General features: G+C 47.1%; 1 protein-coding gene across 6 annotated transcripts in view; it reads left to right on the top strand.

The window, feature by feature from the left end:
* DAB1 (DAB adaptor protein 1) overlaps positions 1–24956 on the top strand; it is a 1141240-nt gene that overhangs the window by 1051364 nt on the left and 64920 nt on the right. For 4 of the 6 annotated variants that reach the window (XM_059136979.1, XM_059136977.1, XM_059136981.1 and 1 more), the window contains 4 exons: positions 18000–18131; positions 18776–18895; positions 19388–19426; positions 20896–20961. In XM_059136979.1, the coding sequence (XP_058992962.1) occupies positions 18000–18131; positions 18776–18895; positions 19388–19426; positions 20896–20961 (357 nt within the window). The remainder of the gene's footprint in view (positions 1–17999; positions 18132–18775; positions 18896–19387; positions 19427–20895; positions 20962–24956) is intronic. The other 2 variants (XM_059136982.1, XM_059136983.1) reach the window with 1 other exon arrangement.

The following is a 24956-nucleotide window of genomic DNA, read 5'->3' as shown; positions in this document are numbered from 1 at the left end:
TCCAGGGAACACATGGATGATAAGAAAGTGGAACAGCCTTACTGCCGACGTGGAGAGTGTGTGAGTGGCCGGGATAGAAGAGCAAAGCAGCCACCACATTCCCTTAAGGCAACCCTCACCCGGAGCAAGGCCCGAGCCCTTCTTCATTCTGTGGAGGCTGAGTGTGGTGAGGAAGCTGCAGAAGGAAGGTTGGAAGCAGCAGAGGTGGGTTCGTGAGGTTTAGGGAAAGAAGCCACCTCTATAACGTAGAAGGACAAGATGAAGCAGCCAGTGCCTGTGTAGACACCGCAGCAGGTGATCCGGAAGCTCCAGCTTGGATCATTTGTGAAGGTGGATGGACTGAACAACAGATGTTCAGTGTAGACGGAGCAGCCTTCTGTCGGGGAAGATGCCATGTGAGACGTCCACGGCTGCAGAGAAGTCCGTGCCTGGCCTCAAAGCCTCAAAGGCTGGGCTGCCTCACGTGGGAGGGGCTCATGCAGCTCGTGACTTTATGTTAAAACCAGTGCTCATTTGCCATTCATAAAGCCCCAGGACCCTCAAGAATTTTGCTAAATCTATACTTTTGTGCTCTGTAAACGGAGCAACAAAGCCTGGATGATAGCATATCAGTTCATAACCAAATTTAAAAAATATTTTAAGCCTCCTGTTGAGACCTCCTCAGAAAAAAAAGATTCCTTTCAAAATATTCCTGCTCACTGACAGTAGTACATCTGGTCACCCAAGAGCCCTGATGGAGACAGACAAGGTAAGTGTACGAATGCCTCTGACATAGCATCTGTTCTGCAGCCCATGGATCAGAGTCATTCCAGCCTTCTGATTAAGAAATTCGGTTCATGGGGCATCTGGGTAGCTCAGTGGGTTAAGTCTCTGCCTTCAGCTCAAGTCATGATCCTAGGGTCCTGGGATCGAGCCCCACATTGGGCTCTTTGCTCAGCGGGGGCCTGCTCCCCTCCTCATTCTCTGCCTGCCTCTCTGCCTACTTGTGATCTCTGTCTGTCAAGTAAATAAAATCTTTAAAAAAAAAAAAAAGAAAGAAAGAAATTCAGTTCATAAGACTGTCACTGCCATAGTGATTCCTCTGGTGGCTCTGGGCAAAGTGAAATAAAAACCTTCCAGAAAGGATTCACCATCCTAGAACATCCGTGATTCATGGGAAGAGGTCAGGATAGCATCATGAGCAGGAGTTTGGAAGAAGTTGGCTCCAGCCCTCATGGGTGACTCTGAGGGGTCAGGACGTCAGGGAGGAAGTGACTGCAGATGGGGCGGAAGGAGCAAGAGAGCGGGAAGCGGAGGCTGAAGGTGGGACTGCGCGGCCACCCTCTCAGGGTAAAACTTGAGGGTGAGCAGTTGCTTCTTACAGATGAACAAAGAAGGTGGTTTCCTGGGAGGGAATCTATTCCTGGTGAAGATGTCGTGAAGGTGGTTGAAATGATACCAGAGGATTCGCAACATCACAGAAACTTGGTTCATGTAGCAGCAGCAGGGTCTCAGAGAACTGACTCCTATTTTGAAGGAAGTTCTACTGTGGGTAAAATGCTATTAAACAGCATCGCCTGCTACCGAGAAATCGTTCGTGGAAGGAAGAGTCAGTCGATGCAGCCAACTTGCCGGTGGTCTAATTCTAAGGAACTGCCGCAGCCACTCCAGCCTTCAGCCATCACCACCCTGATCAGTCGGCAGCCATCGGCATCGAGGCAGGACCTTCCCCCAGTGAAAAGATTGTGACTCGCGGAAAGCTCAGATGATGGTTAATATTCTTTAGCAATAAAGTCCTTTTTAATGAAGGTATGTGCATTGTCCTTTTAGACATTCTATTATCGCACACTTAATAGATCGCTATATAACTTTTATATGCCCTGGGAAGCCAAAAATTCATTTGACTCGCTTTATTGTGTTAATCGCCTTATTGTGGTGGTCTGAAACGGAACCTGCACTATTTCCTAGATATGTCTGTATGTTAGTGTTTAAGTCTCTTAGGCGAAGGTTGAAGCTTTGCCAAGAAGAGGCCACCTCAGGGGAACCTGGCTGGTGTTTGGTGAGGAAGACTGTCGTTGGTGCTTGTCACTTTCTGTCACTGGTCTGTGTGATCCCTGTGCCCGCTCTGCTGGGCAGGCAAGCCACTGGCATTTAGTCAGGTTCATGAAGGGGCACCCAGAGACGTTAAAGCTAGGTGTGTCAATATTAGGTTGTTGCAAACAGGCATCACAGGTGTTCTGCACACAGGGACAGCAGACGAGAGGCTCGGGAGGCAGTCGGGATGGGGAGCTAACCCAGCTGGGAAAGGTAAGCTGTGGGGCATCCCAGGAGCAAGGGCTTCAGTGCCACATCCCTGAGTCTTAGTTGAATCCTCAAAAGGACACGATGAACCTCCACACTTGTGCCCTGGTCTGTCTGTCCTTTGCATTGCACTGGGAAGTTGCTCTAGAAAACATGCGCAAAAGGGAGATACAGAAGACCTCACACCCAAACCTCTGAACACCCGGCCTTAGAACCCCTCACCATCTTTTGAGGTTCCCTGATTCTGCTCTGGCATTTGTGCCTTGGAATGTGCTCCCCTTGCTACCTTGTAACTCCACATCTTTTGTGAATTTACCCCCATGCCTCCTCCTCCTGGCAGCCTGCCCTCATTGCGTGCTTCCTTAGTATCTCCCTCCCTCTGAGACTGTGCCACACCCCACACGATCGTCTTTAGCACCTGGCTGTACCCTCCACACCACATGTTCTGGCAGGACAGGGACTGCCTGGCCGTGTATGTGCATTTCCTACGCCCCGTGTCTCCATGGGCCCAGCGCACCATAGGCCTTCGTGATGGCTCTCAGAAAGGACAATGGAGGCAGGAATCCAGATGGCTCAGCTCTGCGCCCAGCCTGCTTTCTGGCCCTCCCAGATCCCCTGTCCTTGACACCTGCCAAGCACCTGACAGGTCCCCCTGCAGTGTTCCCAGTGGCCCTCTGAGACAGCAGCTCACAAATGGAGCCCCCAAGGTCTAGTGCAGGAGTAGGACTTCCCTAGGGTCATGCAGGAGAGGAAAGAGGCAGAGCCAGGGAATGATTTAGAATCTGCCGCTGACACACACACACACCATGCTGTAGATGACATAAAGCTATCAGGTAGGAAAAATGCCGCAGTTTCCCAAAGCTACCAGCATGGCTAAGGGAACAAAGGTACATCACCATGACCACTGCCACCACTAGCACTCTCATTCACTGTTTCATAAAACCAAATCCCTGTCCTCTGGTGCCAGGGAGATTTGAGTGAACTTCGAGTCAAGCATTATGGGCCAGGGAGCAGGGATTGTGGGGGGAGGCTGGTGGAAGGGGCCCATCTGTGGCCCTTAGACATTTTGCCAGACCATGTCCAGTCCAGAAAGCCCAGGGCAGCAAGTGGTTGACCAGGTAAAGTTGCAGTCTTGCCAGGGCCCTGTTCGTGGTCCCTGCCCGATGGCTGCCAGCTGGGGGAATCTGCTTGGCTTGCTGTCCTTCCCTAGCCTGAAGGAGGACTCAGTCTGCAACTGGCCGATGGCTGAAATTCACAGCAGAGTTGAGTAGAAAGGAGCTGACAGTTCTGGGCACCCCAGCTTTTTAAAGTGGCCTTCGGGGTCCTGCATCCCTCCACCCCTGCCTACTTTTCTCGTGCTTTTGCTCTCTGTGTCGTACTTTCCGGCCTATTGATCCCAAACTGATCACAGTTCCCTCCCCATCACGTGCTGTTTTATGGCTTCACGTCTCTTTGATATCCATCAGGATGGAACATCATAATACCAACCACCGCCACCCCACCCCACCCCCCAGTCACTAATTTTTACCTAGTCAGGCTCCTACTAATCATTGTCAACTCAGGCCAATTCCGACCCTCTTCTTACTTCCATGACGGCATGGACACACTACTCACTCATTCATTCCGCAGATCATCCCTGAGCCCCCAGTAAGTATCAGACTCTTTGCCCAGTGCTGGGGATGCATGGATGAGCCGGGAACTGACACGGGGACTGCTCTCCTAGTCTTCACTGTCTAAGGGAGATGTCTTAGGTATATCACATTAACCAGGTAATCCTGAAATTGAAGGGGCTATTCTAGACCATGGTATTATGGGTTAAGAAGAAAGGGAGTGTGTTTTTGTTTTTGTTTTTTTACGTTGTTCCTAGGAAGATGTTGCTGCGGTGTTTTTTTAAAACATTAAATAAAGACACCTGACTCCCTGTCTTGCCAGAGACAAGGAGCTCCTCAAGGGCAAGGTCTTGCCAGCTCTACCATTATGTCCCCAGCACCCAGCACAGCACCTGACACAGTTTCTGGCTCCAGGGAGATGCCCATTGCTGGAATTGAGTCATGGAGATGAGTCAGAGCTGGGCCAGCAGCTCGTGGTATTTGATGCAGGAAGCACTGAGTCACAGAGCCAGGGCTCCCTACATCCACTCTCACTTGTGTGCAGCTGTCTCCAAGTCTAGCACACAGACACATGCCAGAAGGCAGGGGAAGAAAGGATAAGTGAGCTGAGAGCTGGGCAGAACCCGATGCTCACAGCTCTTAAGGAGACACCTGAGGGACTAAAATGGGCATGAGCTTGGCCATCCCACCGACTTCTTGGCCAGCTCTGAACCTCACCGTCGATTGCACACTGATTGGGCAAGTTGTTTCATCCCTCTGAGCCCTAGTTTTCTCATCTCAGCAGGAAAATGACAAAGCCACGGGTTAGAAATGTATTAATTCATGTCAATTTCCCCCCTAAAATTTTAAGGTGTGTTGAAGGAGCCGCTGCCGGGGTAGTGCCCGGTGCATTTCCAGTGAAGGGGGCAATTTCATACTAATTTCTTTTCCTGACTGCTCATTCTCCAAGGCAACAGCCTAACAAGTCAGGGGACCAATTAGTGTTAGAGAACCAACTGATCCTGGTACCCAGGGAGCTCAGCCCACCACCTCAGTAGTTTGGCAGTGTATTTGGGGAGATGCTGCACAGTACCTTCTCATAATTGGGAAATAATTGGGCAGGTGCTGCTGTAACTTGCACAGCGGTGCACTACCCTCAGCTCCTGCTTTAAGTAGCAAGGCCTCGCAGCAACAGGAGACCTGAAGGACTCACTCTCCTGCCTAGAAAAGCATGAGCAAAGCTAGCAGGAACCAGGACTGCCCCCTCATTCTACAGATAGGAAAATGAAGGCTTACGGAGGGAGCAGATGGGGCTGGACACCGAAGATTTTGTTGTTTCACCCCTGTATTCTCTTGGCAAACCCCTCAGACACAACGGTCTGAGGAAGGCTGGCTGTATTCCTTTCCTAGGGCAGCTGCAACAAATGACCGTAGCTGAGAGGCTTATGCAACAGAAATGAATTGTCTCATTGCTCAAGAGTCTGCAAGTCCAAGATCAAGATTTTGACAAGGTGGATTCCTTTTGAGGACTCTGGCAAAGGATCCATCCCAGGCGCATCTTCTAGCTTCTGGTGGTTTGCTAACAATCTTTGATGTCCCCTGGCTTTTAGACACATCACCCCAATCTCTGACTTCATACTTTCAGGGTCTTCCTCCCATGCACGTGTCCAGATTTCCCCTTTTCCCACTGCTCAGCCATATTGAATCAGAGGCACACTATTCTAATATTACGTAATTTTAGGTAATTACTCCTGTAGGGGGTGCCTGGGTGGCGCAGTCAGTTAAGCGTCATGCCTGAGGTCATGATCTTGGGGTCCTGGGATTGAGCCCCATGTTGGGCTCTGTGCTCAGCGGGGAGTCTACTTCTCCCTTTCCCTCTGCCTCCTCCCCCTGCTCATGCTTTCTCTTTCTCAAATAAAGAAATAAAAATCTTTTTAAAAAATGAAAGTAATTATGCCTGTAATAACACCATTCCCCTGTAAAGCCACGTTCTGCAGTCCCAAAGTTTAGGACTTAACCATGAATTCTGGGAGGACACAATTCAGCATGTAAGAATGACAAGCAAGTTGGATCACAGAATCTTGGAGCTGGAGAGGAAGCACCATTTCTGAAGTATCACTAGACACTGGGTTGGGATACTAGGAATTTCAGCAGAATGATCTCTTTTAGTTCTCTCACCCAGTCTAATGGCGTTCTGGATGAGCGTGCCGCGGTTCAGAGAAGCGAGGTGGTCTGGCCCAGTTGGCACAAACAGTCCATGACAGATCTAGATTTCAGAGGCCGACCTGGGGCTGTCCAAACTCATGTGTTGCTTCAGCACCCGAGTGTCTTCGTAAAATGGATCTTAGAAACCATAGGCACCACCACCACCACCAGTTACCCACCTCAACTTGCAAACAAAGGTGCCAGGACCTGAAATCCAGCTGTCTCACTCCGAATCCAGTGTTCTTTCCATTGGCTGCACTGTATTTAGTCAATGCCCTTTTTGTAAGTTTCTGTCTGGCATGCAGGACTTCACTGTGACCAAAGCAGAGGTTAATTTCAGATTGGTTATAACACAAAAAGTAATTTTCCATTAAATATAATGACCTCGTTTCTGCAGTGACTTGTAGCAAAACATGCTGTTTCATTTCCATTCATCCGCCCTCATTTACCTACTTGCTACGATAATTTTACACCATAAGCTAAAATGTTGAAATCATTGGTTATATTACTAAACACCTACAATGGTTATTAGGCTTCTTCATGCAGAAAGAAACAGAAATAAAAATAAGAATTTTAGGAGAATGAGAATATGAGCAGTTAAAGTACTTTCAAAGCTGTATTCGGTGCACAGAGGCTGTGGGGCCTGGAGCCATACCTAGCAGTAATCTAGGGTTGGTCTGCCTTATCTGCAGTGAGACCTGGGGTTAGTTATGTTGGGTCTGTTATCAAAGGAACGAGACTGAGACAAAGTGAAACTTATGCAAAGCCTTATTCTATGCCAAACATTGGAAATTAGATTGACCGGCCAGGGGAACGAGACTGAGACAAAGTGAAAGTTATGTAAAGCTTTATTCTATGCCAAGCATTAGAAGTCAGGCTGACTGGCCAGGGCCATCTCAAAGAGAGCGACCCCCCCCCCTTGGTCTTACAGGCTAGTTTTTATAGGGCACAACCGCAGACCTCTACGCATGTGGCTTAAACACCTACTGGATGTCTTTTACCTGACTGGATGTCTTTTACCTGTCTGGCCTTATTTTAGATGTGTGTTGTAGCAACGGTTACCTGGAACCGATATCACTAACTGCTGAGGCATTTGTTAAACAAAATGGCTACCTAGGCAACATGGAGTCACTCTGGCTAAGCAGGGCCAGGCAGTCCCTAGGGGTTTAACAGGTTTTAACGTGGAATTGGCCCCAACAAGTTACACAATCTCTCTGTGTCTCAGTGACTTCAGCAGCAAATGGGAAGAAATGATATGGAAGGTAGTTGTACGGAGTGGAGTAAAGGAAACTTGCATACATAGGGTGCCCCGGCATGGTGCCTAGCACAGAGAAAGCACTCAGAATGGAACCTTTTCTCTTTAATATAATGAAAATAAAATCTGAATTCTTATGCATACTCTTCTAAGTTTTTTTCCCCCAGAGTTTCAGAAGTATAAATTGTGCCCATTATTTCTCCAACCGGAACTTTTAAGAGTGTTGTTGTTGAAAATGGAGGTAGTGGTTGGTGTTTGTTTATGCTGGCCATGGCAATTCAGGGAGCAAAGGGAGCTGACTTGTTGAGGTGGGTAACTGGTGGTGGGGGTGGTGGTACATATGGCTTCTAAGATCCATTTTACAAAGACACTTTGGTGTTGAAGCAACACATGATTTTGGACAGCCATAGGTCAGCCTCAAATCTCGAATCGTAAGCACTTCAGAGCACGCTAAAAGACCTCTTATGTTTTGGACCCGTGGTTGCTTGGGGCGGACTTGATAGAAGCGTCTGCAGCCTACTTTAAGTGAAGCTCTTGAAACGATCAGTGCCTTAGTTTCTCCTGTTCTCAGAGAAAGGGAGCGAGAGTGGGAGGGAGAGAAAGAGGCACGCTAGGATCTTGTCACGCTAGGTCTAGGTCTCCGACATCCCATCATGAAAACATTCAAGCAAACAGAATGTTTCACCTCTTGCCATATTTGCTTTTTCGGACCCTCTCCCTAGAGAAGTTAGAGAGCAACAGACGACTAGATAGCTAGGTAATGAGTCACCACAGTATAGGTGTGCTTATTGCTCTTGGACCCTTTCGGCAAACGGTGGTAGGAGTCTGGTTTTAAAGTCTTGTATTCATATTGACATTTTCAAATTCACATTTAAAATTATCAGGTTATTTCCTAACTTTTCTATTTGTATCTCCTTTTTCTTTCACTGAAAGGCTTGCTTTCTAGTAATGGTGTTTTTCTGTGTTTGTTTTAACCTAATACGTGCCCAAAGCAAATTCAAAATTGCACTTCTAGTATTAAGGACTACTATTAACCAGGCAGAGACTTGAGAGTCGGTGAGACTTGCTTAAAGCCAAAGTATGAAGAGTCTGCCATCTACCCGATAAACCGTTAGATACTTCAGGTGATCTTCCTCATTTCCTACCTGTGAAGGAGTGAGCATTCCCATTTTACAGGTGAAGAAACTGAGGCTCAGGGAGGTAGGGTGACTTGCCCGTGGCCACGAAGCCAAGATTCAGATCCCACCCTCACCCTACACGCCTTTTGGAAATGGGAACAGGGACAGCACAATGTGCAAACCACTCTGAGTCTTTAGCGGACGAGGAGACCCTTCCCTTCCACACGTACCCCTCGGCTGGCTTTTGAGAGCACAGACTGTTCCTTGGTCATTCCAGAGTGCCTGGTCCCAAAGGGCTTTGGGGGATGAATGTGGATTGACTAACAGAGGACAGCAAGTCCAAGGCGCCACTGATGGTAACTATGGGGGAGCCCCATCTTTAGTCATGGGATGCTGGAATCTGGTGGAACCTCAGGGTCAGGAAACTCGTGTTTCACATGGAAGCCAGTTTTCCTGTTTCAGGTGGTTTTCATGTCTCTGGAGCGGAAATCTATGTTGTCGCTTTGGTGATTGCTAACTAATGAGGCACACCTGGCTCCACTTTGTCTGATAGACAAATTTAGGCCCAAATCATAGGTCTAGGATGCTCTCAGCTGGTTAACTAGCTCATCTCCCTATTTTTAGGCAAGGACTTTACTCACATCTTTCTGGAGCCACATGTTTATTTTTTGAGGGGGTGTGTATGTGTGCTAGTTTTTATTTAAATTCCAGTTAGTTAACATACTGTATGATATTAGTTACAGGCGTACCTTATAGCGATTCAACACTTCCTCGTGGCACCTGGGGCTCATCACAGCAAATGACCCCCCTTAATCCCCATCACCTTTTTAAACCACCCCCCAGCCACCCACCTCCCATCTGGAAACCACCCGTTCGTCCTCTACAGTTAAGAGTCTGTGTCTTGGTTTGCCTCTGTCTCTTGTATTCCCCTTTGCTCATTTGTTTTGTTTCTTAAATTCACACCTGAGTGAAATCATAGGGTCTTTGTCTTCCTCCGACTAACTGACTTCACCCTAGCATTTATCCACATTGTTGTGAACGACAAGATTTCATTCTTTTTATGGCTGAGTAATAGTCCATTGTTTATAGACGGTACCTTCTCTTTCCATTCATCAAGGAATGACCCTTGAGCGGCTTCCATAATCTGGCTATCGTGGCTAGTGCAGAGCTGTGTGTTTATCACATACATTATGAGAGCTCCTAAGAAGCTGTGTGTCACAGCTGTTATAAAATTTTTTTAAAAAAAGAATTAAAGAAGTGTCCAGAGCAAAATAGGACATACGTACTTACTGAAAACCACCTCCTCATTTTAACAGCTAAGGAAGGAAAGCCTTGGTGAGGAAGACAGTCCTAGGACCATTTTGTTTGAGTGGGGGGCTCAGGGAGAGAACTTGGACTCTGGATCCATCCTGCTGACGGACTCATTCATTCAAATGATTCATTTAACACTATGTGCCGACAGGCTCATAGAGACAGGAAGTAGAAGGTGGTTGCCAGGGGCTGAGGAAGGAGAGGAGTGGGGTAGTGTTTAATGGTACAAATGGTCAGCTTGGGAAGACGGTCAGCTTGGGAAGTCTAGAGATGGATAGGGCGGTGCCGCGCGTTGGGACTATACTGAATGCCGAAGAACCGGACACTTAAAAATGATTGCAACAGTCAATTGATGTTATGTCTGCTTCAGCACCATAAAGAGTATATATGTACTGCTTGCTTGCTGCGTGTCAGGCACTGTGTTTGATGCTCAGAATAAGGAGAGGGAAAGAAGATACTGGTTCCGCTACCACGGAGCCATTAGGTGTGTGTTTCTGTATCCAGATGACACATGCCACGACTGCTCCCCATGGAAAAGTCCAGGAAGCCAAGAGGACTTAGAGCATAGGAAGCGGGTCCACTCTGCGAAGTCAGGGAAGCTTTAGAGGAGAACAGATTTATCTATGCTGAGGTGTGAAGGAGGAGAAGGAGTCGAGCCCTGTAGGCGGACGGAGTGGCCGGTGCACAACCTTGAGGCGGGAGGGTGGTGCTTGCGAGAGTCTGCTTCATGGGCAGGGTGATGGGAAGCAAAGGGGGCTGTGGTGAGAGACCCTGGGGAGGTAGACCAACGCCCTGGCAAAGATTTGTTCTTTATCTCAAGAGCCATGGGCAACCTTTGATGTGGTTTCAGTTCGAGGCAGCCTTGATCAAATTTGCCAATTTTCTCTCAGCCCCTTCATCTGTGGTGGGACGATTAGAGCAGAAAGCAGCAGAAGAGGACAGCTGGGGACAGAGGCTACTGCCCTGATCGAGGCTGGAAGTAGCAGCCGCGACCTGGTTCTGATAGTGGAGAGGGAGAGGAATGGACAGAGTGAATGGTATTGGGGGATGTGCTTGACAAGTCGTGGCTGTGGGGCAGAGGCCGGTGGGCTCAGGATGACGCTAGAAACGTACAGATGGCATTGCACGCATTGTTCCCTGAGTCCAAGTTAGAAAGAAGCATCTTACGTTCTGTCTTCATTTTAATACTTACTAATATTTCATTACATACCGAATGCTTCGTACTTATGTAATTGGTATAATTTTTTTAAATTAATAGAAATAAACAAAAAGTCAGATTCTAAAAATCACTGTAGTAATTCCACCACTCGAGACAACACCCGTGAAGATGGTGCTGGACGTACTTCTAGACTTTTTATACACATACGTAGATATGCATATTTTTTCCAAAAATAGTATCATGTTAACCATACTGTTTTGTAATTTTTTTTAATTCAGTGGGATGTTGTAAGTATATTTCCATGCCAAAAATGCATACATTCCCCAGATGATTTCCAGTGACCGCGTATTACTACATCGTTCAGCACAAAGCAGCTCCTACGACCAGTTAGCGCTCAGCATTTCGAGTATTTCTAATTTTTCACAATTTGAACAGCCCTGCAGGGAATATCTTGTGTCCAAGCCTTTGCCCTACACATGTCTTACGTTATTTACAGATAATTGAATCCCTAGGAGAAGAATCACGGGTCAAAGTTTGTGCATGTCTTTAAGGCTTTGAAATATACAGCCATTCTGCCCTCCAGAAAAGTTGCACCAAATCACACTCCCACAAATAATAAAAATAACCATAATGGCCAACATCTACACAGCCCTTACTACATGCCTCGCACTGTTGCAAGCCCTTTCCATCTCCTAAGTCATCAATCCTCCTAACAGGACTGTGAGAGAGTTATTATTATGACTCCCATTGAACACTTAGAAAACCAGTGCTTCCCTACACTTCTGTCTACACTGGGTATTTCCTTTTTTTTTTTTATTTTTTCCCCATTCTAGTGGAGAGGCTATGACATCTCATTTATATCTGGTATGTTTTATATGAATTAATTTAATATTTCCAACAACCTTTAAGTTTCTCTGTCGTTCTTCATATCCTATGAAAAAAAAAGAAAATAAAACCCGGAAAGTCAGAATGAGCTGCCCAGAGCTACCCAACTGGGAAATGATAATGCTTCGATTCTGGCTCCAGAGTTCACATCCTTCCCTCCGCTATCACGCTGCCTCTTCGGCTAGAGACCAGGGTATTTGGAAACGTGCTTTTTGTCCTTGAATAAAACCTTCCAGAAGATTTCAGGATGGGAACTCAAGGAAGAATTCACTCTGACCGGCTCCATGCAGCATTGGATGATGGGGTGCTCGGAGGGTGGCACAGAGGTTGCTTCCCAGCCTCGTTGGCACTGTGATGCAGCAAACGCATCCAAAAATATGTTAGAAAAGAGAAAGGCCTTTATAATGAGCCTGGGCCTGCCTTTGTCTTGTGAGGTTTTAACTACTGTAATTGCCTGTAGTGTGAAGTAGTGTATTTTTCATGCATCTATTTTTATTCTGTGTCTCTCTGCGTATCTGCTTTTTTGTTTTGTTTTGTTTTTCTGTTAACTCACTTGAATCCTGGTGGGCAGTCCTCCTGTGAATAGTATTGCCTCGGGGAAGCGTGTACTCCCATGCACGCACACGCACACACACGCAAGTACTATGAAGGCGAAATGGGATGGAATTTATTCTTTAAAAGAAAAGCAAGCGGCAAAGTCTGAGCAGACGACTTTGCAATCCATACTGTATTTAATTGGTTGTATTGAACCATACTGCAAATTAAGTCTCCTCTGTAATTTACCCTGTCAAATGGTAACCCTCCAAACAATTTGATACCTCATTTAAACATTGGTAAATGGCTCATGGAGATGATAAGGGGAAAAAAATATTTAATGATGAGCAGATAAGAAAGCCTCCATTCCCAGACGAATCCTCTGCGAGGATGTCATGAATTGACCCGTGCCATCATTCCCTGTGCATTTATTGAGCAACTACCTTGTGCAGAACATTCCTTCAGTTGGCTTGGTTCTTCCTTCCTTCCTTTTTACACTCTTCAAATGTCCTTCAGCACTTACTGTTCAAGAGTGACAGTGTTATGAGCCCGGATGAGACCATGAAGGTAATATCCCCAAAGGAGAGAGGAAACAGGTGTGCAGATACGTTCTCTAGGTGTCCTGTTCTCAGGCCCTAGAGACCTTTGCAAGTTAAGTTCTTTCTGCCTAGAATGGCCTTTGCCCGATTTTCTGTCTGCCTAGAATGGCCTTCCCCCTCTTTCCTGGGAACTTCCCCTTCCCCTTTGAGATTCAGTTCAAGCCCAGCTCCTTTGTCAAGTCTCCCCTGATGCCCTTCCCTGTCCCTGCACCAAGCCAGTGTCACACCCCATGCATGCCTTTAATATAAGCTCGTCTTACTGTCTCATGGTGGTTGGTTTCTTTGCCTACCTGTTCTATGTGATCGCAAGGTCCTCCAGGCAGGGCCTGCGTTGTGATCCCTGGGTGGGTACAGTGTCAAGCAGGAGACGGGGCACCTATCCGCTACTCAGTAAGGACACACGGTTTGAATAACTAGATGAAGGGGTGAACATGTGAGGCATCCTGAATAGAGGAGCAAATACGGTGCCATGAACGCTAGGGACAGGAATCATCATGGAGGGAAAGGGGGGGTCAGGGAAGAGTCCTCGGACGAGGACGCTATTAGAGCTGGGCTTCGAGCCTGGTGGATGAGTTAGTCACAAGGAGTCACAAAAGCATGGGTGAGGGGATGTAGAGGGGCGTTGGCAGAGAAAACATTGTGAACGGTGGGACGGAGGTGGGGGACGTACAGAACCCAGAGGGGCAGTCCTCAGACTGTCCACGGCCCGGGTCACCGGAAGTTCAATGGTGGGAGGAAGGTCAGATGGGACCGAGGGGGCTCATCTGCAGTCTGTCTTCAGAATTCTTCAGTAACAACTCTCATGCCCAGAATAATGAGGAGGGTTCACGATGGGAGAAACGGACAAAGCTGTGGCAGACAAATACTGGATTATTAAACACTGTTTCTAAAACCAAATACCTGCTTTGATTTTTCGTAGTACTTCAATATCTAGACCATTTTACTAAGACCATAAAAACAACAACAACAACAACAAAACCCCACAAAGCTGCTTTCCAAAGGAAGCATGGAAGGATGACCAGACTCTGCCTTTCCTCTCCCCTCCCCTCCCCTTCTGGTCCAGTATTGTTTCCCCATTGCAGAACAACTCATGCTGCCCCAGGAGGTCCCCGCAGAAACCCTCCTGGGATGAGGCGGTCTTCATTTTCCACACCTTTCCACGCTTTTCCCACGCCCCTTGCCACGCCTTTCCAGCCTGACGGCTTAGCAGAAACCACAGACCGCCACAAGCTCCCAAGTGCTCGCTCTCAGAACATGCTGTCTTGACCTTTTTCTTTGAGATCCTTAAAGCTAAGTGTCCTTTAACCCAAGCTTTCTGATTTATGACCCTCTCTGACCTCCAAAATGTGCCAGAAGCCAGAACGACTTCGGCTGCTGCCTCCCGGCCAGCTGTGCTCCGTCCTTGGCCCAGCATCTCAGGGATCGCGGCTTCGTCGCTGGACTGGGAAGTCCAGAAGCTGAGGAATGGAGCCCCTTGATCCTACATCATCTTGCTTTCTCTGTTCAGTGGCTTGTCCTCCTTTGTAGGGGGAGCAAGGGTTGCATTTAAGACTGGTCCCGCGAGAACTCTCTGATCCTCAGTCTTTCCATAAACTCATTTGAACAATACGAGGTTCAGGGTTCCTCTGGCTTTGATGGTGCCGATAAAATCTGCTTGAAAACGTGGAGCAATTTTGAGCCTCAGTGAACAAATATTTGCAAGATTCTCCGGGTTGCCAGGATGAATGCCAGGAGTGTAACCATACAGGTTAGCCGAATTCGGACGTATCTGTACTATGCATAGTTGAGGTTGGAGAAAGCAGAGACATATCCCCTCAATGATTCTTCGTTTCCAAATAAATGAGCCACTTTCACAGTCATCCTTTTTAACATGTCATAAAATTAACCATGGGAAAAGATAATGTTACAGATATCTTTAGGCCCTTCAAGCATGCACAGAGCTACACTTGGCGAGGCAATATGAGGTATCATCAGGCGTTAAAAATGTTTTGATTTTAAAACGCTTAATGAGGATTCCCGGATAAATTAAATGCCCCTCCATCTGCTGTCTTGCATCGTAGGTGATATTTTATCCTTGCACGATCATCTCCAAATCTCATTCCACCAGGAAGACTTCTAATCACAGTTTAATTTTAGAGCAATATTCTACTTGGCAATCAATAAGCTTCTGTCATCAAACTTTGATTTAATAGGAGATGCGGATAACATTGTCCACGTTACGCAGAGAGAGGAACACTTTCTGGAGAGGGGAGAGAGGGAGGGTGTCTATGTCTCCCACTTTCCCCTGCCGCATATCATTCTAGTTCATAGAGACCTATAAATCAGTACCCCGTGTTGCATGAATATTAGTTTCATCAGTTTTACATCATTAACACCATGAAGCCACCGCCCTTTACGCAGCTTTCGTCCACCAGCGAAGTATGTCCTCTTAATAAAGGAAGAATAAATGGATTCTGAGTCTGTTCCTAACAAACCTTTCCTTCCTCACCAACTTTATCTGGGTTGGGATTCATGAGAGTTATACGGTTGTCTTATGGCCGATTAGGGGCGAGGGTGGCCAGAGAGGGATACCGCCCTCCAAATATGATGTCCATTGGGCAGTGGGCAACATGACAAGGCAAGAACCCAAAGAGAGGGTCCCAAGAGTAGTCAGAGAGGTTAGTGAGTGATCAGAATCTAGAAGCTTAGGGTACAGCAGCAAATTCCATGGCTGAAATGATTCATGAGTTTAGAATCCTAGAAAGATGGGAGCACCTGGGATTCTAGCAGAATCCTAGAAAGATGACACCAGTCTAGAGACCTAGGAAGATGGTAGCAGTCAGCATTTCGGAAGGTCAGGGCCAGTGTCCAGAGCTAAGGTGCTGGCCAGCATGTACCCACTGACCTGAGAGGCTAGCCTTGTGGTTCAGGGTCCTAATGGCTAAAGGATCTGGGGTTAACCTTCTGGAACATCTATTCCAGTGATTCCCACTACTTTTATAACTAAGTCCCTTTTGTGGTACATGTTTCCCTCCCTCCGTGGAGTGGCAGTGAAGAAAATGGATTTATAGTCATTCGGTTTCCCATTTGAATTATTCAAACCCATAACTAAAACACTAAAGAGAATCCTCTCAAAGATGAACTAAGGAGTCCAACAGTAACCTGATGCAATTCTAAAATGAACTTGGCATTTTCATTTGCATGCACAATGGAATGTGTTGTCTTAGTTAAGGATAATTACACATTTCTGTTTCGCTTTTTGAAATGCTGAAAAGTGCTTATGGCTTCTTTTTATTACCTCTAATGACCCAAGGAGATGCTGGGCTTTGGGTTAGGAGCCACTGATCTGGTACACACTTCTCATTGGATAGAAGAATTGACAAAAGTCCGGAGAGGTACAGTGAGTGCCTTCTTTTCACAAAGTGGCTAGAATTCAAGCCTTGTAATACCTAATATAATAATAATAATAATAATAAAAAGACCCCTTATATAAGGACTTGAAGCACATCATAAAATACCCAGCTGCTGATGTAAGCCTATACACCGGGTATTATTTACTGAAAATTGCTTTAAGAAGGTTTAATGCAGGAAGATGGTCACAAAGATGGTCATCACCAAGGATGGGCAGCATTATTTGTGGAGGCTTTGGCCATAAAGGTGGGAAGGTCGGTTTCAGAAGGTTTCCGAATTACTGGTCAACTACCCCAATTTACTCTTGAGTCCGCAGCTATGGGTCAAACACAGCACAAGGTTCGAGGATGACAGAGTTGAGGAAGATGATGTCTGATGGGGAAGACAGATAAGGAATCAGGCAAATCTATCAGAGAAGGAAGGTTTTTCAAAGCAAGATTATGGGGAGCTATGTGTGAGGAATCGGTTAGGAATTTGGGCATCAGTAGAGACTGAAGTTCTTTTTTTTTTTTTTTTTTAAGATTTTATTTATTTGTTTGACAGAAACACAGCGAGAGAGGGAACGCAAGCAGGGAAGTGGGAAGAGCAGGTCTCTCGCTGAACAGGGAGCCGCCCCCCCACATCAAGTCCCAACATGGGGCTCAATCCCAGGACCCTGAGATCATGACCTGAGCCTAAGGCAGACGCTTAACGACTGAGCCACCCAGGTGCCTCAAGACTGAAGTCCTATGGAATTATATATTATTTCTGCAGGGAGAGGGAGAGCAGACCTTGTTCAGGGGAGGTTTTGCAGAGGTGATGCTATTCAGATGTCCTTTTTTAAAGATTTTTATTTATTTATTTGAGAGACACAGAGAGAAAGAGGTGAGCAGAGGGAGAAGGAGAAGCAGATGCCCCAGCTGAGCTGGGAGCCCCAGGCAAGGCTCAATCCCAGGACCCTGGGATCACCACCTGAGCCAAAGACACCCGCTTAAACCACTGAGCCACCCGGGTGCCCCTCAAATACCCTTTCAGAAAGGACCAGGATTCAAGTGAATGGATGGAAGAACTGGCATTGCCCACAGAGCAGCCAGCCCCTGAGAAGTCTCAGAATGAAGGGAGTCCACCTGTAGCCCAGATGGTGACTCTGTATAAGACAGAAAAAGGTGTTCGTTCCTCAAGATACTCTGTTACCATCTCTCAACTAAGGGTTGCACCCGTAGGCATTGGCGGTCCCGTGACTTTGAACGCCCTCCCCTCCCCCACCCCACCCCCACTGCACTCTCTGCACAGGGCACTCCTCTTGTACCACATGCGGAGGTCCTGGTGCGGGAGTGTATTACATATCCCACCCGAGCTCCGACTGGGCTGTGTCCTGAAGCCAGCTGCAGCGGGGGGCCTGCCCCGCCAAATTGCGACGAGACCGGCCCCAGCAAGCCGGGAGGGAGCCACAGCCACAGACGCGCCTTCAGCGTATGAGCAGTCCTGTTTATCTCTCTGGTCACGGCACTGAGACCATGGAGGGAAGCCTCCATCTCTCAAGGGCAGGCGCGGCTCTTTTTCCTTCCATCTGGACCCAACAGCTTTCCCAAAGCCCTTCGGGCCTGTTCACACGTAGCAGAAACACATATCTTATTGATCAACAGCTCGGAGGGAAAGTCCCGTGAAATATGCTCTTCCTTTTGTCTCCGACAGGCCCTTCAGCATCATCATGCTGTTCATGAAATTTCCTACATCGCAAAGGACATCACAGATCACCGGGCCTTTGGATACGTCTGCGGGAAGGAAGGGAATCACAGATTTGTTGCCATAAAAACAGCCCAGGCGGTGAGTATCCCCATCCGAGGAGGGCACCTCTCCTCGTGGCTGTAGGGGACGGCGTGTCCGGTCATGCTGTGGGTCTTTGAAGGCTGCCTCTGATGTAGGACGAGGCCATGCTGATGCTCAGGCTCCCATCTCCAGAGCATAAATAGCCTCAGAGCAAGGAAACGGCGGGCTCAGGCCCCAACCGGTCTTCTTGTTGTTTTCCTAATGTGTATTTCGTAATGACTAATTATTTCCCTTTCTGACGAAGCTGGATGGAGGCACCACTGTACAAATAAGTTTCCTTGTGTTCATAGCCTCGTTTAAAAAGAAAATAAGAGAAAACAAATAGCTGTTTTGCATAAGGCCTACCCTAATTTTATTGTATGAGAAATTACTAATAAATAAAAGCAATGCCTTTTATGCTTATGATTATTATGAATTTGCAAATATAATTAGTTGAAGAAATGAACTTTAGCCTAGATGCAATTTGCTAAACCAATATAAACAAGGTAGAATTAATTAAAGATGGAATGCTTTCAGTTTAATAGGAATAGGAAGGGCTGCGGGTTATAGCAGGCAAAAAAAAAAAAAAAAAAAACCAGGCCACTCAGGCTCAGGACTGTTCCCTTACTCATGTGCTTCACCCCCCCCCCCTTTTACTCCAGGCTGAACCTGTTATTCTGGACTTGAGAGATCTCTTTCAACTTATTTATGAATTGAAGCAAAGAGAAGAGTTGGAAAAAAAGGCACAAAAGGATAAGCAGTGCGAGCAAGCTGTGTATCAGGTATACCTGTGAATTTATCGGCGTGCCAGAGAAGACTGGGCCTTAAAATAAACAGATGTGAAAACTGACAGTCAGGGCTTGTCCTCCTGCTGCCAAGGAGAAATAAACAAAGATGAAAGGTTCCCGTGTAAATTACAGTCCCCGAAAGCAAGCCGTTAGAGATGATCTTTTATTCTCTGAAATTCTGGACATGCGCGCGCGAGTGAAATTTTGAATTCCGAGGAAGATTTCGGGGCGGGCGGGGGGGTGGTGGAGGGAAGAGAAGAGACACAATTGCTTTTTTTTTTTTTTGCTGTTGTTAAGAGTGGGGGTAGGGTGGCTGCAAGGGTTTTCATTTTTCCTCTGGGTTGTTTTCTACCTGAAATGACCCAGCAGCCTCTCCTCCCCAGAGCTGGTTTCTCGACTGTCCTGTAATTTCTGAATGCAATCTCATACCTCTCCCTTTATTTATATCCTCTGCTTTTCAACCTCCCTTGTCTCGCTCTGCTGTAGACAATTTTGGAAGAGGATGTTGAAGATCCTGTGTACCAGGTAATTTCTGAAAACCATCGGTGATTTTAGGATCAGGAGTGGCCAGGCCCGTGTTACAGACAGTTGGTCAGAGCCCTAAAGAGCACCCTGACCGCAGAGCCTGGAGAGGGACCAAGACTAGTTTCAAGGCTGAGGGCTGCTAACCCCTCGGGGGGTGGATTTCTATAGAAAATGAACAGAAGTTTCATTGGCCTCAGTTACATGGGATCTGGAGTTGCACTTCTCCCTTCTTAACCCTGTATTGGCCCCCTCCACAATCTATAAATATTTGATCCCAGAGCTGGTTGTTTTCAGGAGTCTCCTGAATATTCCAAGGTCATGAGGAGGCTTCTCTGAGTTAGGAACCGGGGCTGGGGACTGAGTTTTGGCGACTTTGGGATACAAGAGCAAAGGGCAGTTTGTATGTTTTGGGAAGGCTGTGGGGGTAAGTCTCGGGCCCCTCATGATGATGTTGGGAGGAGGGTAAGGGCGATCATAGAGACAGCCCAGCCCGCAGTTTTCCCTGAACTATGCAAGGTTGCCACCCAGTGGGGCTGGAGAGATGACTTGTCTAGGATCCAAGTATGTGCTCTGTATAAACAGATGTAGAAAGAAGGGGAGAGGAGGCCTCCCACCACCAACCCCAGCCGCTCCCCCCACCCCCGCCTCATGCTTGTTCCCAAGGAGAGAAAGGAGCCAATAAATGGAATTGTTGGATGTAAAACCCTGAACTTGTATTTCTAACTGGACATACCTGGGTTATATGAAGTAGGAGTATCTAGCCCAAGTGGCTTTTAACAAAAGCCAAAGATGTACTTAACAGCATGGCCTCAAGCTAGAACGCTGAGGGCAAGGATTTGTCTAGAATATGAGCTTGGCCCCTGCTAACGGACAGCACAGAGAATGAAGAATATCACCCTGTTTGAAATGGCTCAGTCCTTTAGAGTCTAAAACACGCACAGGGGAAAAAAATCAACACTTGATTTTCAATACTTAAAACTAAGGATGTAAAATCAGGTGATATATATGGAATGGAGAGATTTGGGGTTTCTAAGTACTTAAGGGCTGAGTTAGGATGTTGGTCTTGAGGGAAGAAAAGGGAAGCAATCACTGTAACCCAGATTATGAAGCTGGGCCCCCAGATGTTCCTAGGAGACGTCATTTGCACTCAGCAGTGCGGCGCACACAGACATTACTGAGATCCAGTGTCACTGAAGAAAGAGGCCACATCTCCAGAAAGATACGCAGGGGTCCCACGCCTTCGCTGCTGCTTGACTGGCCCTCAGACCCTTGCTGTCTTCCTTAGCAAAGGCAGGAGCGTGCAAAGCACGTGCCTCGTTTTCAGGGATCTGCTTGCCCCTGGAAGGTGTGTTCTGTTGTGACTGTTTCTTTAATGCTCACTGTGATTTGTATCCTGAATTCCAAATGCTTTTTTTTTTCCCTCTCTCTTCTTCCTGTCTGACCTTTCCTCTCTGGCCGATCCGTAATAGTACATTGTGTTTGAGGCTGGACACGAGCCAATCCGTGATCCTGAAACGGAAGAAAACATTTATCAGGTATAAATTCACTCCTCTCTCCTTCCATTGCACCACTGCCTCCGGCTGTTGCACGGAGGGGTCCGCAGAACCCGGGGCGCTGCCCCCATAGGGTCACTCCGTGTCCTCAGTCATCCAGGCTTGGCCAAATACCTTCCTCTGAGTTGGCTTTTACAGATTGACCAGTACTTTCTACACCTTGCTGTGGAAATGTTCAACGGCCCATTGAGTGCAGGGTTCTGATTGCGAATGGGTCTTCACTATTTTCAGTAGACTCCAGAATCAAACATTTCCACTGGAATAAAGTAATCCACTGGAGGGTCGCTGATAAAGGAGGGTCCTTCATTTCTCCAAAAAAGGTGCACATCAAATTTCTTTAAAAATCCAACTGCACTCCTGAAAATCAAGGACAAATTCAAACACGCTGTTGCAAAACAGCACTGGGAATATTAACCGAATAAAAGAAAAGTACAGCTCAAGGTTTTACCCCTCCTAAAGGGAAGGTAAATTAAAATTCTTAAATGTCTGCTCGTGGGAAGAGCACTGCACATACTTTGTGATTCATTTGGTTCTGACAAACATGCGATATAAAGTAGGTATTTAATCCCACTTTTACAAGGGGAAACTGAGACTCAGAGATGTTGAATAGCTTCCCGGGGGCTGCCTAGCTACATAGAGCTGAGATCAGACCCAGTGTGAGTGAAGGCAAAACTCACACGTCCTCCCCCATGCCTTTCCATCAAAGAGTTTGAGAAATTGCACCATAGAAACACATCAAACAAATATGACAGCATCCAATTTTTCACTAATTAGGATTTTAGCCTTAATTTGAAATATAAACATTATGAAGGAAGGAAAAAATTTAATGTATTTAATAAGTGATTTTAATTTTCTTAATTTACGCAGTTGTGTGGTCTGCTTTTCTGCCTTGGGCATGCATTACTTGTGTAATAAAAGTAAGACAGATTTTCAGTTTCTGTCTAATGCACAGAATTCTAAACGACCAAAGTATCATATCAGCTCTGTCGACAACTCGGTTTAAGCCGGTGCTGTAGAATAATAATCGAAGTTCTTCTCTCCACTGGGTCTGTCTGGATTGGATGCAAGTGGGAGGTTGTGGCTCTGTTTAAAATCATCGCTCACGAAGTTTCCGATCTTTACACAGAGGACTTGCATATTTGTTCTTGGTGTCAGATTTTAAATTACTACAATCTCGTGGTGTCTGAATGTGGGGCCAAAGGAGCCATTAACCAGTCATCCTCTGAAGAAAAAATACCTTTTAAGACAAAATTAGGCTCTTCACTGCAGGGCTTCTGAATTCCGACTGAGCAGTAGTTGGCCGGGCTCCCGCTGTGCCCTGTCGGGGGACTGTTAGGGGTGTGGGACATCCTGTGTGCAGGAAGGGCCGGTTTAGGCTGGCAGAGAGCTGGGCTCTGGTTCTGGCCGCTCACCAGCTACCTTTGGCTGCGTGATGGTGGGCAAGACACTTGCCCTCTCTGAGACTCCCTTCTCCCAGTGATAAGGTAGGGGAGTAATTTCTCCATAACCCATTCTTGACATGAGAAGGAAGCAAGACTGTGAGAAGGATGTACAGAAGAGACTCTGTTCTGGGTCACACAGTGTGTGGATTCAGGATCTTAGTCCAGGTACCAGCCCCGCCATTCATCCAGCTTGTTGAGTTCCTTTCCTTCTCTGAGCCTCAGTGTGCTCATCTGTAAAAGGAGCAAATAAGACCAAAGGGTCTCCTAAGCCCTTTGCTGCTTTTTGCAACTCGTGCCTCATCACAGGATGGTGATTCTTGAGAGATACACGCTGGCTTGCTTTACAGGGCAGCATGATTCTTGGAGGTGGTGTGTGTGTGAGCGTGTGTATGTATGTGTGTGCGTGCACGCACGTGTGATGTATAGCTATTTAACGTTTTTTGAGTGTTGACGTCGGCCGGCTCTGTGAATGGGGTTTACATGCAATACCTAACCTCACAAGTGGCTTGAAATTCCCACCTTACAGCTAGAAGGGTGGGGCTCACATAGACAAGGTGTCTTGCCCAAGGTCACAGAGCTAAGAGAGGTGGCACCCTCAAGGCACAGCCAGGTCCCTCTGACCTTGGTAAATAGATAAATCCCGAGGTTCTTTTCAGCTCAGAATATCCATGATTGGATTCTGTGTAGGTTTTAAGTCACTATCTAAAAATCACACTTGTGTTTTAACAGCCCTGACCTCCGGATCTCCCCGTCTGCCCATCATGAGCAGGAAGGTACCATTTAAGGAAATGAATATTTTATCACCCTCTGTTCTCCTCGCTTGCTTTGCCAGTCAGCTGAGCCCCAATTTGCTTAAGGAGAGATAAGCTCGTGGACCTGAAGATAAGGCTGGGCTTTTAAGGAGCTGTGATTAGGAGCCTGGCTCCTCTTTGTGTTCTAAGAACCTAGAAGTATCCCATAGCTCTTCCTCCTGAGTAGATGGCCCTGTTTTCTTCTTCTTCAGCTTGGCCCAGGGGGTGTCTCAGATTTTCATCCGTTCCGTTTTCCCGGGAGGCAGACCTTATCACTGGGGTGGACGAGGCACCTGGGGCCTACTCCTTGAGCTGTTTTGTGGCCTTGGATGAAGTCCATCACTTCTGTATCTTGGACTCCTGGGCTGTAAAATGAGGGATGCTATGTCATCTGCTTCTAGAAGTAACCTGAAGATATAAAGCGCTGGGTGCATAGTAGGTTCGGTGTAAATGTTCCCTTTGCTTCCTAAGAATGTCATCAGTATCCGACGTTCTTCAAGATGTCTCACGATGATGCAGTAAGTGCAGTAGAACCTGACTCGCCTGCCACCTCCTGTCAGAGAGCCTGGTGGAAAGTGGCCACCTCGCCTGGTTGCTACTTACAACTCCCGCATGAGGGAGGGAGAGACTCTTGAGGAAATGTAACCTCTCTTTGAGAATCAGTAGTCTCATTTCCCAAACCGGATTAAGAATAATAATGGTCTTCCTTTTTTGCGTGCATCAGAAAAAGTTATCCATCATCTTTTTAAAAACAACACAGAACCTTGAGGCACAAGGGTTTTTATGCCTCACTTAACGTTGACCCTTGCAGTCACTCAGGAGGATAAGAATAGCTACAATGACTATCGTTTTAAACCATAAGAAAATCAAGTCCTCCGATTCAAGGGCCGGGCCCAAGGCCAGAGCCTCCACTTCTAAACCCGGCATTCCGTAGCGAGTTCACAACTTCCTGTGCCAGCAAGACGGCAGCCTTCCACGCGGGCACTTTTCATGTTCTTTGGTTTGAAAAATCATTTTTAATCACCCGTGATGTATCAAGTATTGTTGTTTTAAGATGATGAGCCTCTGCTCTTACATCACTAACCCTTAAACTGCCTCTCTAACACTATTAGGATGTTACTGAGCCGAAAGCATCTTCCGTGCTTATGATGGTTCCCGTATAACTTCCACAGTAATTCCACATCTGTTAACTCCTTCATTCAAATTGCAGTTCTGTACGGAGCACCTAGTGTGTGCCAGGCACGTAGAGATGGAATGGACCGTGGCATGGTCCCGACCCTCCGGGACTTTCTAGGCACCCCCTTGCATGCCTCTGACAGCTAGATGAGATGACTAAGGTTCAGAGAACAGAGGGACCCTCTCAGATCACACAGCCTGTGGCAGAGCCAGAATCAGGAACCAGCTCTCCCGCTTCCGTTTGGTTCAGAGCTGTCCTCACTCGCTCTGCAGTGTTGTGTTAGGAAATGGTCTACAGGCCGATGCGACGAGGCAGGCAGCGAGAAGAACAGGGACCAGGCTCTCTCTGGCATTCACCCCTCAGGCACTGCTGCTGGTGTTCTGCCCTTAGCACACGTCCCGTAAATGTTTGGTGCTTAAACATTGAGTAACCGGTATTTACCGATGGGGAAACAGCTAGCGAACTATCCGACCCGCCCTAGCTTAGAACTGCAGTGTGGTTTGACAGCTGCTGTATGAGATACAGCACATTTTATGCTCACGGGAGTAGCCCAATTTCTTTCCCACC

The sequence above is a fragment of the Mustela lutreola genome, chromosome 10, assembly GCF_030435805.1.
Source record: "Mustela lutreola isolate mMusLut2 chromosome 10, mMusLut2.pri, whole genome shotgun sequence".
Lineage (NCBI taxonomy): Eukaryota > Metazoa > Chordata > Mammalia > Carnivora > Mustelidae > Mustela > Mustela lutreola.
Note: the sequence above shows the minus strand (reverse complement) of the source record. Positions and strands in the feature narration are given on the sequence as shown.